The sequence below is a fragment of the Odontesthes bonariensis genome, chromosome 8 (assembly GCF_027942865.1).
Source record: "Odontesthes bonariensis isolate fOdoBon6 chromosome 8, fOdoBon6.hap1, whole genome shotgun sequence".
Lineage (NCBI taxonomy): Eukaryota > Metazoa > Chordata > Actinopteri > Atheriniformes > Atherinopsidae > Odontesthes > Odontesthes bonariensis.
In genome coordinates, this window is record NC_134513.1 from 10,061,309 (window position 1) to 10,075,101 (window position 13,793).

At 38.9% G+C, this 13,793-nt stretch overlaps 2 protein-coding genes and 2 non-coding genes across 4 annotated transcripts; 1 reads left to right on the forward strand and 3 right to left on the reverse strand.

The window, feature by feature from the left end:
* Window positions 1–8: 8 nt before the first annotated feature.
* bik (BCL2 interacting killer) lies at window positions 9–3,333 on the reverse strand. Its single transcript, XM_075471655.1, has 6 exons — window positions 3,266–3,333; window positions 3,153–3,181; window positions 2,041–2,143; window positions 1,667–1,819; window positions 1,472–1,586; window positions 9–638 (listed from the first exon to the last, which is right to left on the reverse strand). The coding sequence occupies exons 3-6, from the start codon at window positions 2,133–2,135 to the stop codon at window positions 522–524; spliced, it is 480 nt and encodes a 159-aa protein (XP_075327770.1). The 5' UTR covers window positions 2,136–2,143; window positions 3,153–3,181; window positions 3,266–3,333; the 3' UTR covers window positions 9–521.
* A 658-nt stretch (window positions 3,334–3,991) lies between these two features.
* Window positions 3,992–13,168, forward strand: ttll1 (tubulin tyrosine ligase-like family, member 1). The gene is made up of 11 exons (XM_075472501.1): window positions 3,992–4,036; window positions 4,160–4,467; window positions 4,623–4,746; window positions 5,226–5,434; window positions 5,573–5,753; window positions 5,971–6,108; window positions 6,277–6,385; window positions 6,778–6,921; window positions 8,158–8,244; window positions 9,359–9,522; window positions 11,717–13,168. The coding sequence occupies exons 3-11, from the start codon at window positions 4,634–4,636 to the stop codon at window positions 11,844–11,846; spliced, it is 1,275 nt and encodes a 424-aa protein (XP_075328616.1). The 5' UTR covers window positions 3,992–4,036; window positions 4,160–4,467; window positions 4,623–4,633; the 3' UTR covers window positions 11,847–13,168.
* On the reverse strand, window positions 10,795–10,881 carry trnay-gua (transfer RNA tyrosine (anticodon GUA)). Its single transcript is given in 2 exon segments — window positions 10,795–10,830; window positions 10,845–10,881. It is a non-coding gene; the product is annotated as a tRNA-Tyr (tRNA).
* On the reverse strand, window positions 11,442–11,528 carry trnay-gua (transfer RNA tyrosine (anticodon GUA)). Its single transcript is given in 2 exon segments — window positions 11,442–11,477; window positions 11,492–11,528. It is a non-coding gene; the product is annotated as a tRNA-Tyr (tRNA).
* Window positions 13,169–13,793: the final 625 nt, after the last annotated feature.

Below are 13,793 nucleotides of genomic sequence, written 5' to 3' on the forward strand. Positions count from 1 at the left end.
TTTTGTCATCTCGAAGTTTATTTGCATCACATGAAAAAGCATTTTCAAATCTGCAACAGAAAGTCCAGCTCCCGTCATTATGTTTTAAGCAAAGCTACACATCATTTGTAAAAACCTTGGCCTCTTAAACCTGTAAGAAACTACAAAAGACTGCAGGCCAGCAACAGTCCAATCATGAGAAACGCGCTTTTCGACATTAATACATCTCCAAACCGACAATGTCATTGCTACAATATACTGGCAAACCTTTCAGGCAATGTTGTAAAACTAATTCAGACAATTTGCAGTTGCCCTGATACATTTGACATTATCTGTTTTTCCTTCTGTTGCAGAGGAAGTTGTTCCCAGTATTTCCTGTCAACTTCAATACCGCTCATTGAAGTATAAATACAAAAAGAGAAGTCAAAGTAAACAGCAGAAGTAAAATCAGCAGTAATTTTCACTCAATCGCAAACATTTAAAAAAAAATGATTTTTTTGTGTCAAACATATAAAGGCCGGAAAGACCTGCTCATGGCCCCTTTAGGCTTCCCCTTCCATCCATAGTGCACCAAAAATGCTCAATGCAGCCACCAGTGCCACAGTCACAAGTGCTCCTCTTGTCCAGCCACTGCAGGGTGCGGGTTTCATGTTGGACACCTGTGGAATGAAATTTCATGGTTTCACTACTTTGGGACAGCAATAGTGTAAGAAAAGATGTCACGAGATGTATTTGTTTCTCAATTCAGAGCGAGCACACAGAGGGGTTTTTTGCTCATTCTTTTGTCCAACCATAGCTCAGCAATCCAATCATATCTACATCTTTGGATTTCCTCTACGTGTATTTTTCAGTTACTTCCAAGTTACTGCATTGATCAGTGTCAAAAACAAGTTTTCACGAGATTACACCTGCCATCTATATTTAATTCAGTTCAATTCAGTTTTATTTACTGTATATAGCGCCAAATTACATGAAATGTCAACTCCAGGCAATTCAATAATACAGTCCAATTCAAGCCAATTGGTGTTCAGTTCATTGTAATCCTAATCCAATCAAATCCATCTCTATAGGTTAACTGGATAATGATATTGGATTCGCATGTCTTTGCACGTACACCTGTTATTGAAATGTATTTGCATTATTGTGTCTGTAGTTCGATCTGGGGCTAACGTGCTGATATCAAATACTTCCATTAATCCTAATCCAACTGTTCTTCTTTTACAGCAGCATGTGGATTGTTTTTTTTTAATGAGGGGAAAGTTGAACCTATATTAAGCATTAATTTGTCTGGATAAGCAGTGACCGTGTGATTGCAGATGAAACACCTGAACATGCCCTGGCGAATCAGATTCATACAAATGATTATGTCAATTTCAGGTACATCACTGCTTTTTACTGCTTTTCTTCATCACACTCAAGAAGAAATTATTTATGACACTTTAAGAAAGCAAATCATTTGATGTTTCTAGAAAATATTTTCAAATGAGTTTACCCAGGTTGTCAAGCTCTCTGTTCTGAGGATCCCCTGCCAAGGTGAAGTGCTCACAATCCAGGCCTTCACTGCAGTAAAAAGGCCCTGGAAGCCCCATAACTGACTGTGGATATCCCTGTGAAGAAGAAATAGCAGTTTACAGCAAACCACACAAAGATTATAATAATAATATTATCATAAGAAACTTGTTTGTACCTATAGATGGTCCGTGTCAGAGTCTGGGCAGGTCTCAGAAGGTGTATCGGAGCCAATGGCCAGTATAGCTCTCTGCTGGCCCACTCCCTGTCCATCTGGTCTCCGATTACAGCCAACTGCCGGCCAAAGGCCTGAGCAGCCCGGTTACTGATCCTAAAGGAGGATATGGTACAGATACTGCTCACTGATAAAGATCTAATATCTTTTCTTTTGGGGAGTTAAAGGCCATGACAAATATGGGAGAGTTGCCAAATGATAGTGTTTGTTATTGGTACAAATGATCCAACATAATGTGTTTGCCAGAGGCTAAATCTGCCTGAGATGTTTTGTTGTTAGTAACAGTCATACTGGAGCTGGGAGGGTCCATACTGTACCTGAGGTTCACGTCAAAAGGAGTACCTGTGTCCACCTCTCCAGGTCCAGCCTGGATGGACACGACATGATTTGGTCGTCTTGTTTGTTCCACCATTGTGTTTTCTGAAAAGAGGAAAAAAAACTTTGCAAAGGATCCATATCCATACATGTGAAATTAAAACCAACACAAACACTAGCAATGCAGGACAAAAAAAGGCTCTAAGGGATCATTGTATCATCTCTGCTCTCAACGTTCATAAACAGGTTGTGTAAATACAAGGTCATGTTACCAGAATAGGTGGTGCTTGTGTTACCAGGGAGAAAGTCCAGGTTGAAAAAAAAAACAGAAGAGGTCTAAAGGGGTGACGTCGTTTGTTTGACTATGTCTACTTTCTAATGTCAAGTGTTTTTCACTTCCTTAATATTTAGGACCATGTAATGCAGAAAACTGTAGACCTAATTGGCTGTTTGTGCTGTACATAGGACTTGTTATGTTCTTTGTAACCTCCTACGCAGACCTGACATGAGATCAGTCCCTATCGAACCTGTGTCCCTTAATGCAAATTCCACATTTCCATAACTCAAATCAACTAAACTGCCTTTTTACTCTCACCAAGAAGAAAATAAAGCCCCACTCACTCCAAAGTATCTCATATAAAGCTTGAAATGTTTGCTTGATTACAATTTTTGACAAGTTTACTAAAGTGAAATTCCTTGTATATCCTTGAATATGCTTGAATTAATTTCTTTAAAAGGTATAAACTGAATTTGAACAAAATACCATCAGATAGCTTTAACTGAGACAACATCCACGACATAACTAAAATACATCAATCCAATGGAGAGTTTTTATGCATTAGGCTTGTACTACATCCTATAGTAGTTTTCCATATTGCCATAACAAAGAGATGAAGTCATCCTTTTCACCCAAAGCAAACAAAGGTCGTTTTGAAGAACACACACATTTTGAATTATACATGAGGTCTAAAACTGTTATTTAATTCAATAAGAACTGCCTTTTCAAATCAACTTGCAAACTGTACTTTTAATACTTCTAAATATTAATTGAATATGGATGCCCCCGCCCTGACAGTAAACAGGTGTAAGCACAATAAAAAGAAAGTAAAACTACCTTTTGTGTAGATTAAAGTAGACGCCGCCCTGTAATAAGCATAAAGTCATTATAATTATTACAAATTTTTAACAAATCAATTAAATAAATACTCGAAAGGTGTTTGTACTTACAGCAGCGTCCTTTAATCTTGCTGCTCTCAGGTAACTGCCGCAAATACGACTTGTCCACGCCTTTTACCTGCTACCGGTAAGTGTGACCACCAGGGGCGGTAAAAGCACCAGCATAATGGGACTCTGACGTTTTCAAAAGTTTTTAACCACCATCAAGCAGGATGATCTATTTGTTTCTTTATATATCTATTTCTTTGTTTGTTTATTGTGTCAAGCAAAACTCTGTTTTTATGACAAATACATTCAATGATATATATATATAGTGTGTGTGCAGCAGTATGTTACAGTAGCAGAATGCAATACAGATTACAAAACTCACACTATGTGTCGTTTTCATAATTTTTTGCATTTCAATTCAATTCAATTCAATTTAAAAATACTTTATTTATCCCAGAGGGAAATTAAATGTTGATGCAGCTCAATTAAATCAAGGAGTTATTATAGATGCTGATGGCTGTGGGCAGGAAAGTTTTCCTGTATCCGTTTTGCATCCAAACTGAAGAAGCCTTTGACTGAAGAGACTCTGTTTTCCGATAACAGTCTCATGGAGAGGAATAAAGTAAATTTGTTTGCATATAGAATTATTAATTTGTCAAAAAGCATGTGTAACGCAGAAATTCCTTGGTGTATAGTCATGTTTGTTATGTACAGTACACAGTTCCACAGTCCAACACTGACCCCCGCTGGTAGTATGTGGTAATGACACTCTGCATTGACATCACTGCGTCCTCCGTTGCTAGGTTATTCTCCCGGAAGGACCAAGCTCGTAAAGTAACCACATCTTTGAGTGTTTTTGAGACATTTTCTGTTCAAACATTTCGCTTAATAGTAATGTACTGCAGTATGTATATGTATGTTATTACCTTTTAATAACAAAGACTTGTGTTGTGGTAGTTTGACCGTCGTGGGCGTTGTCGTCGCTGTGTCCAGCTTCACGTCGCCCGGAGCAATAACTACAGCCTGCTAGCAATAAAACAGCTAACATGGAAGCAGTGTTTAGTCGTTAGCTTTGGCTAACAGTGATGCTGACAAACTGTTTAGCTGTGAGTTCAGCTAACGACAACCGGATGAGATTGCATCCTTGACTGGATGATGGCCGCCCAGTCTCTGCAGCAGTCCAGGGAGGATTCAGCAGCCCGCTAACGGAGTCAGCCCGACTAGCTGATGCTGATGACTGGCTGTTTCCTGACATTGATTTGCAGGTAGTGGGCCGGATATAAATCCCAGAGAACATATTAGATGCTTTATTGCACAATAACAGAATGTAGTCTTAAGAATATATCTCTATGCATTGGTCTTTTATGACTGTTTATCTGCTTTTCTGTCTGTTTACCTGTTGTTTTGTGCTCCACCCCAGTGGGAGGCACCATGGCCGGTAAGGTGAAATGGGTGACTGACATTGAGAAGTCAGTGCTCATCAATAATTTTGAAAAAAGGGAATGGATTCCAGTTACAGAAAACGAGGACTGGAACTTCTACTGGTATGGTCTCTATCTATATTACACATGTATCTTGAGTTTTTGAAAACTATGTGAAGCTAACACCAGATACAAAGCGCTGTCAGGAGTTTTCTACATATAGAAATAAGATATTGTAGTTAAAGATGCCGTCGTGAAAGTCCTCCTCACAAATCAGCAAAATGTTCATAAAGCATTCAAAGTGCAAATATTACTAAGTGACTCAAGTGACAGGACATAGTTATAGTTTAGTGTTTAGTGTTTTCCTAATTATCTAACATTGCTCAAATGTTGTGAGATGATCAAATGGATAAAAGGACATATATGTACAAATATGCATTCCTTTTTGTAAGTTCCTGACACCAAAAATTGAGTGCAGTAGTTAAGCAATTAGGCTTTCAATATTTCTTTCTCCCTGTTGCAAATTGAATGTGTGTTCCTGAAATGTTCAATGAATGGCTTGATTTAATCCTTGATGCAGGTTTTTTTGTACACAAATATAGGATGAGCATCCAGACCATTAGGAACGTGTTCAGCGTGGACACTGGCTACCGCCTGTCAGATGACCAGATGGTTAACCACTTCCCCAACCACTACGAGTTGACCAGAAAGGACCTGATGATCAAAAACATCAAGCGCTACCGCAAGGAGTTGGAGAAGGAAGGAAGTCCGCTTGCAGAGAAGGATGAGAATGGAAAATACATTTATCTGGGTACTCTTCACAACAGACTTACAATTAAAAATTGCAAACGTACAGCAAAATTGCACTCTTATTTTCCCTTTGCACGCTGTTGAGATATGCTACTTTAAGTAACAGAGCTGACCATGTTTATTAATTCTCTTTGTGCAGATTTTGTCCCCGTGACATTCATGCTCCCTGCAGATTACAACTTGTTTGTGGAGGAGTTTCGCAAGAATCCATCCAGCACCTGGATCATGAAGCCCTGTGGGAAGGCCCAAGGCAAAGGCATCTTCCTCATCAACAAACTGTCTCAGATTAAAAAGTGGTCGCGGGACAGCCGCACCTCAACGTGAGTCGATTAGTGTGATGTTGTGATGTTTTGTTTTTCTTCTAGTTTTACATACAAATAAATTTTAAAAAGCATCAAAAAGTAAACAAAAAGGTACGATAATTGACTCGGTAAGCATTTTATTTCCAGGTAAAATTGTTTTTCATTGCGTCTGTCAAAAAACATTTGTTCAGTCAGAGGTTGGTGTAGCTAATGTTTGGCTGTGTTTTGGCCCCAGGTTTGTGGCAGCATCCAGTGGAAAAGAGGCTTATGTCATCTCCTTGTACATTGACAATCCTCTGTTGATTGGAGGGAAGAAGTTTGACCTGCGCCTCTATGTCCTTGTGACGACATATCGGCCCCTGAAATGCTATATGTAAGCACACAGTATTTCAGCTATATCTTGTTTTGTCAGAAATTGTTCATTCAGGAAATGGTAATAAATCCATTATTGCAATGTTTCAGAATATTATTAAAATGTTCTTTCACATGACTTGTTACATTGTACTAGTTTGCTGTTTTCTCTTTGATGTTTGACTGTCAGGTACAAGCTGGGCTTCTGTAGGTTCTGTACAGTGAAGTACACGCCCAGCACCAGTGAACTGGACAATATGTTTGTTCACCTCACTAATGTGGCCATCCAAAAGCACGGAGTAAGTCTTTGAGTATTATGTATTAAAAGCTACACTGAAACCTCCATTTCTGCATGCCACTTTTTCATTGTTTGACCTGTCATATGTGATAAATGACAGCAGTTTGTAATACTGTCTGAAAAAATATTAAGACTTAAGCCACATCCAGACTTCAGAATATATAGAGTACATTTTGAAGGTAAAAGGGTGTATCTTTTCTATGTGAAAAAGCAATATAATACTGCACAAAATTCTAATGATAATAGTTTTAACTAATGCTGACTACATCCAAAGTCATTTTTTGATCAACCTCAGACATTAATGATTCTCTTAAATTGTACAATTTTTATACAAAAAACATTCATTTTCTTGAATAAAAAAAAAATCTTGAATCCTGAATTTCTTTAATGCAGGATGACTACAATCACGTCCATGGAGGCAAGTGGACAGTCAGTAACCTTCGTTTGTACCTAGAGAGCACCAGAGGAAAGGAGGTGACAAGCCGACTGTTTGACCAGATCCACTGGATCGTGGTGCAGTCGCTGAAGGCTGTAGCTGTGAGTGGTTGTTATGATGACGTCTTTATCTCATTAGCAATTACCTCATCCCATAAATACAAAACGTTTGACCAAATTATGGCACATTACTAATCCACTATACTTGTGTCCCATATGTCGTGACTTGTAATCTTGAAAATGTCATAACATGACATGTTTCAGCTTTCTTGTGATGTGTGTATAGACACATAAATGGGCCTCTACATGTTTTTTTTTATAATTATCGGTATATAGACTTTCTGAAAACATGCAGGATCACTGAATCCTGGATAGTTGTATCTGTAACTGTAAAGTAATCATTCGAAATGTACACCTTTACTCAGTCACATGTGTATCCTAAATCATTTTTTGGCAAATACACACATCTCACGACGTACTGAAATCTTAGACTTAAACCTCCAGTAACATACCTGTCATGTGAAATTGCATATTTTTCAGATGGATATATGCTCTCTTAGCCATTTTTGGGGAAAATGTGTGACTTTAACCCGCTAAAACGATTGACTGTAATATCTGTAATATACAAGAACAGGTGCAGATGGTCACAGTCTAAAATCATTTGGTGCTTAGCAGGTAAAGCGCAGTGGTTTCTAGAGGTTTTTCCCTGAAAACAGCTGCCTATTGCAGCCAAAAATAATGTGGGGAGAAGCAACCAAAGCGGTGAAGTTTGAGGAAGCTGTGGGTTTAACACAGTGAGCCCTTTCACAGCCATACGTGTCACTGGGGTATCATTACACATTTTTTAGCACAAAAGCAGCATTTTAACATGACCAAGATTCACTTTTCTGTACATTTTTGGGTGCTTCAAGGGATTAAAAGAAAGCATAGAGTTTTACTGGCTGTTCTTTCTATATATTTTAAGTGAAACATTCAGTCTGACAAAGTAACTCGTGACATCAGCTGTCAGCAATTCCCGGCGCTTACACTATGAAAGGCAAAGTTATAAAACCACCTGTATGTCTTTACATTGTTTTTAGCACAACAGTTCTCACAACATAATGCACACTTCCCTTTTCTCCAAAGTAGTCATATCTCACTTCCTCTCCAAGGCTTCAACGGATAGACTACTTTGTGTACTAATAGCTATGACTGCCAGTGTATTTATACTGCAACTATGTGTTAACATCCTTCCCTGATGAATCACTCAGTGTTGCATTAGAAACTTTCCAACATACTCAAATCACTTGGAGGTGAATTCCTCTCCCTAATTGAATATCTGTTTTTCTTTTTTAATAGCCTGTGATGAACAATGACAAGCACTGTTTTGAGTGTTACGGGTATGACATCATTATTGATGACAAGCTGAAGCCATGGCTTATTGAGGTGAGTAATTTAACAGGAGTTGTGATGGTCCTAAACACCTTTAATCTCACACCAAAAGGCCTCAGGTCCCTGAGTCCCTAGACTCATTTTTTAAGCTTGAAGAACATCCTTAAATCAAGTCATTGGTAGCTACAAAACTGTAAGGACAGTCTGAACAGAGTTAGCTTCAGCTAAACTCAATCCAAGGCCTTTCAGAGAAGATGAGGTTAAATAACTGAAAAGGAACCACCTCTGTATGCTAAAGCTATTTCTTCTTTGACTACTTTACTTATTACTTAATATGCTTGCATAGATAAAGCCACTGCTGTGTAACGTAAACTACCTTCAGTGTTTGTTTTGGCATGTGGCTTTGTGTTTTCATTTGTGTGCTTAAGGTGTGTCTTTAGCCCATTCAGTGCAGCTTCTAGACACTGATAAAAAATACAGAGGAAACACAAGTACATAACAAGATACGCAGCCTGACAAAGGCTATTTGTTGGTTGGTCTCTCTGAGCAGTGTGCCTCTTATGAGGCTGTCATATTTAACTGCACTCATTTTGACAGCTGTACAATGTGTAGCAAGGTTTCCAGGCTAGGTCTGAACTATTTCTGTTTATAGACACCAATCTGATCTATCTTGGGCAAGACAAAGATGGCTGTCAGGCAAAAACTCTCAGTGGCAGAGAATTTGTGCCACAAACCTAGTCAGGGCCACCCTCCTCTGTTCATTAAACCAACTCCATCCTGTTATGATATGAAAGTATGTATGGGAGTCTCATTAACATGTAATGATTAGAAATATTTGATGAGCTTCTGAAAGTCTTGGTGTTTCCATCTCTTATATGTGGAAATGACTTAGTGTGTGTTGATTTCAGATTTATTGCTTCATCTCTCTCTGAGCATCCACGTTTGATTATGTTTTTATGTGCACAGCTGTTAAAGCACATTAGCAGCATCATTTCCTGCTGATAAAAGCTTCTGCATTGGAATGGGAGGGAAATTAAACATTGCTCCTTTGGATCCTGCTCTGCATGATTTAGCTGTGAACTCATTTACGGTTTATTGCAAACCGGATCTCCATTTGCACTGTTGGAAAACACCCTTCACCTCAAACGTTTGTGTGTATGATCCTCAGGTCAATGCCTCCCCCTCACTGACCTCCAGCACAGCTAACGACCGCATCCTCAAGTACAACCTCATCAATGACACCCTCAACATCGTCACGCCAAATGGGGACATCCCAGACTGCCGCTGGAACCGCAGCCCGCCCAGAGAGGCCCTGGGCAACTATCAAGTCCTGTAAGTGACTTTAAAATCTGTCCATCATGTTCATATTTGCCTCAGCAAGCTCGCTCAGGCCAGGAGAGTCACATAGGAGATAAAAATATCAGTCTATGGTCTAAGTTAGGATTCCACAGCTATTTTGATCAGTCATGACCTTTGATGGAGCATAGGACTGTGGAGGTAATCTTAGATATCCTTAGGTTGCTGGTTCAAATCTGGCTCAGAGGGGTCCCTTTTAAGTACTAACTTGATTGTGCATGATTAGCTGTAAAGATTATGCTCAGACATACACATATATTATACATCATTGCATATAGTTTAACATTCATTTTCTGACAGCAGGGGTTACCAATTCCTTATCTTTAGTATAAAACAATATTGTAACGAAGTTACTATACCTAAACAAGAAGTAAACAATCTATTTATGAGTCGCTAGCCCTTTTCACGCAGTTTGATCAAGGCTGGACTGATTTCACTTCTTGTAGACATTCGGCATGGCAGGTGTTGGTTACTGTGCTGTTTTTGCAGTACAGTACATATGTTTACAGTTCAGTTTTTATTTCCCGTGTCACTAAGAAATCTCACACGTTTAATCTCCATTTTGATTTAATTTACAATGTTGCAGATTTTCTAATTCTAATGGAATTGTCTGAATTGCCTATGTAAAACTAATTTAAGCCTCTCTTGTCTACAGTAGGACTGATGACTTACTTAAAAGCACACTTACATACAATATGGACACTTATCAAGGCATTCCACTACAGACTATGAGTTAACACTGAAAATGTTACTCCAGATTTAAACCAGCCACCTAAGGATGTCTAGCACACACACTCTACAGCCTTCCTCTCTACCAGATGAGCTATCGAAAGGAGATACCATTTGCATCAGCATGTTCTGTGCAACTTAGTTTGTGGCTGCCATGACAAGCTCCTGCATGAAGGCACGAGCAACATTACAGACCAATCGTTAAGAATAGTTAAGCAGAATTTGGATTAGGGATCTAACGTTGCCTTTACCATTTTGTTTATACTTCTTAATTCATTCTTCAACGACATGAACACAGTAGAAATTCTGCACAGTTAAAGTCTCTGCACATCTGACTCCACTGATCCTTGTAGATCCAACTACAAGTGGACAGATTTAAAGTACCGTTATAAACACAATCAGGATGCACTGGCATGTGTGCTCCTTAGAGGTGTTGGGTTGACATGTAGGACATTTGTAAATGATGTTGTGCAGTACCATAGAAGCATTGTTGTTCACTCATCCTCTGCCTAAAACCTTTCCTTTGAGCCGGATTTGAACCAGCGACCTAAGGATTACTAATGATGCTTCTACAGTCCTCCGCTCTACCAACTGAGCTATCAAAGGAAGCCTGAATGTCAAATATCCAAACAGGGTCCTGTTCAAAGTGTAATCTGTATTTTTGATTTATTTTGACAGATTGAATCACATATTCTAAATACCTAAATTGAAAGTCAGCAAGTACCTGTAAATTATAAGTAGACCATCTTTACTACTGTATTTACTTCCACTTTCTTTACTGTTTGACACATGTCACCAAGTCCAGGACGTGGGAACCAATACAAAAGTCTGATTCAAGCACTTTGAAAAATCCTCTTCTGGATGCATTTTAAAGGCTTGTCATTTAGGAGATTACCTTTTTTAAATATTTCAGAGTTTTTAATATTTGAAAAGGTCTCTCCTTTAGGCTAGATTTTATTTAATGTATGAAGTATTTTCTGTGTACCAAATTAAAGCAGCAGTATCACTGTGCATTAGGAAGCGTGCGTAGGATTGTTGTGCAGCAACATTTATTGTGTAACTTTAGTTTTTCTTACTTATTTGTAGAACCCTAGCTGAAACTTATGTTGATTTAGCTTTGTACCACGACATATCTGTGGAAATTCAGAAGTAAAACAAACAAAAACTCCTTCGAGCCGGATTTGAACCAGCGACCTAAGGATCTCTGATTTTTCCACTACAGTCCTCCGCTCTACCAACTGAGCTATCGAAGGCTTAGCAAATGACCACATCCAGCTCACTAATTCTTGATTTTTACGGAGTCAGTGTGGCGTTAATATTTATCATGTGGGAAATTTGTGCAAGTTAAGCACTTTGTTTGCACACTTCACATTAAAGCAAACAGATAGGGCAACAGGAGCTCCCTCACACACGCTACATTCCTTTGTTTGTGCGTCAGCAGGTATGACGAGGAGCAGGCGCAGAGCGAGAATGCTGAGCGTGACCTGCGGAGTCGCTCGGGTCAGTCGCTGGGGTCAAAGGGCAACAAGGGAAGTGCCGCCATTCGCCCGACTGCCGCCACATGGAAGTGAGATGATATTACTGACTGCACCTGGGGGGATCATACGAGGATCGACCAGATTATTTTTTTTTTTACCCCAGTGAAGGACAGCTTTCTCTTCCCTCTTTTCACTGGCTGTGGCACAGGGAGCAACAACACTGCTCGAGGGAAGAATAGTCAATGAAGAGCAGTTTGTGCCTGCTTGTCTGAATCAGTATGAAAATTGTAGAAATTATGATGATGGCGTGAAGGTCAAGGAAAGTGAACCAAGTGTCACATCCAGAGTTTTAACTACAGGAAGACCAACCTGAACTATGCATGATTATTGATTGCTGAGACTTCAACTTGACCTGCCACATAGGTGCTAATAAGAGGATGTACTGTATGAAGAAGAGGTGTTTGGCTTTAAAGAGGGAGAAGGACTCTAACTAATGCAAATTGTATAATGTTATAAGGCTCAGTTGATAGTTGATACGCAGAATTAGCAGTACTAAATGTAAATAATAATGTTTTTTATATTCTCAAAGCCAATATGTATGTATGCAGAGAGGTCCTTTAACAGTGCTGACTGTTGCACTTTATTTCTTTATTTTTGCTCAAGTATTAGATATATTTCCCATGTTGCATTTTGGGTCATTCCTGATGTCATTTCTGTTGCACATCAAAGAAATCTTGAAAATTAACATGTGTTGAGAATGTACTTGTACTTTATGCAGTCTTAGGTATTACCTGCTTATTTCCGCCAGCCAGTGATGTATTGAAACACTGTTGATGAAAAAACACTCACCTTTTTAATGCATTCAAGTGGGGCTGAATGGTACTGGGTCAACCTCGGCAGTTGTGTTATCAAATTGTGGGGTTTTAAAACAAATTCACAAAATTTCATTGGATACGTTTAAGCTTCTATCTTGACTTGGTAACTTTTTTTTTTCAAATAGATTCATATCAGTTAATGTATACGTTATTTTGATTCATCTCAGTTGATTAATCCCTTTGTGCAATGTTAGAGAATAAAAAAGCACCAGCTCCTGACATTTCAGCGGACGAAACAAGAAAAGGGTAATCATCTTAAACTGAACTTAAGTATCTAACTAATCGTTTCAGCTCCACTTGTGTCAGACCATTTGAAGTCTGTGAGCAAAATCAGCAGACGAAAGACAGACGGTTAAAGGGTTAAGAGAAAGCCTGTAACCTAATTACGATTAAACCAAGCTGGTGATGTTGACACAGTATCATTCAGCCCTACATTGATAAAGAAATCTATTTGGTGTTTTGTGATATTAAATGCTGCTTTTGTTGTAAATGCCTAATGGTTATTGATTTGTTTTGAATAACAAACAAAAGAAAATTTGATTGTGTAACAGGAGTGGGGGTTTTTTTATGCTATATGCAATTTATTTTCTTTATATCATGGATTCTTTTTCATTGCGGTAGGAGGTCCTGTGGTCTCTGATTAATGTAATCTCTGTGGATTTAAGACCAATCAGAGGTCAGTACTTTAAAAGACGAATCAACTTTATGGGGGTTTTTTGTTGCCAGGGCAGCAAAATCTGCACCGGCGCTCCTTGATGGTGAAAGCTTGACTTCACCTCAGTCCCCCACCACCACTCCTTTGTTGTTTCCTCCCTGCCTGCTGAGCTGGTTACTGCAGGCAGAGCAGCAGCTTATCAAGATTCGAAAGCCATGGATGCGCTTTCAGACAGATGTGATCTAAATTTGGTGGGATCAATTAGAGGAACCGGGTAAACCTCTGACAAGAATTCCATTTATATGACATAAATGACTCTTCTTCTTTCTCTAACTGTGCAGTAATGAGCTCTTACAGCCTGTGAAAATCTGTGAGTTCGTTATTTTCTTCCATTTTAAAAAGAAAATTAGGTATTCTGGGAACAATTGGGGTCGTCTGCCCATTCAAATTGTACAGAAGTAAGTTTATTCACAGCATTACTGAAGAGTTAAGTATTCTTGTATGTGGTCA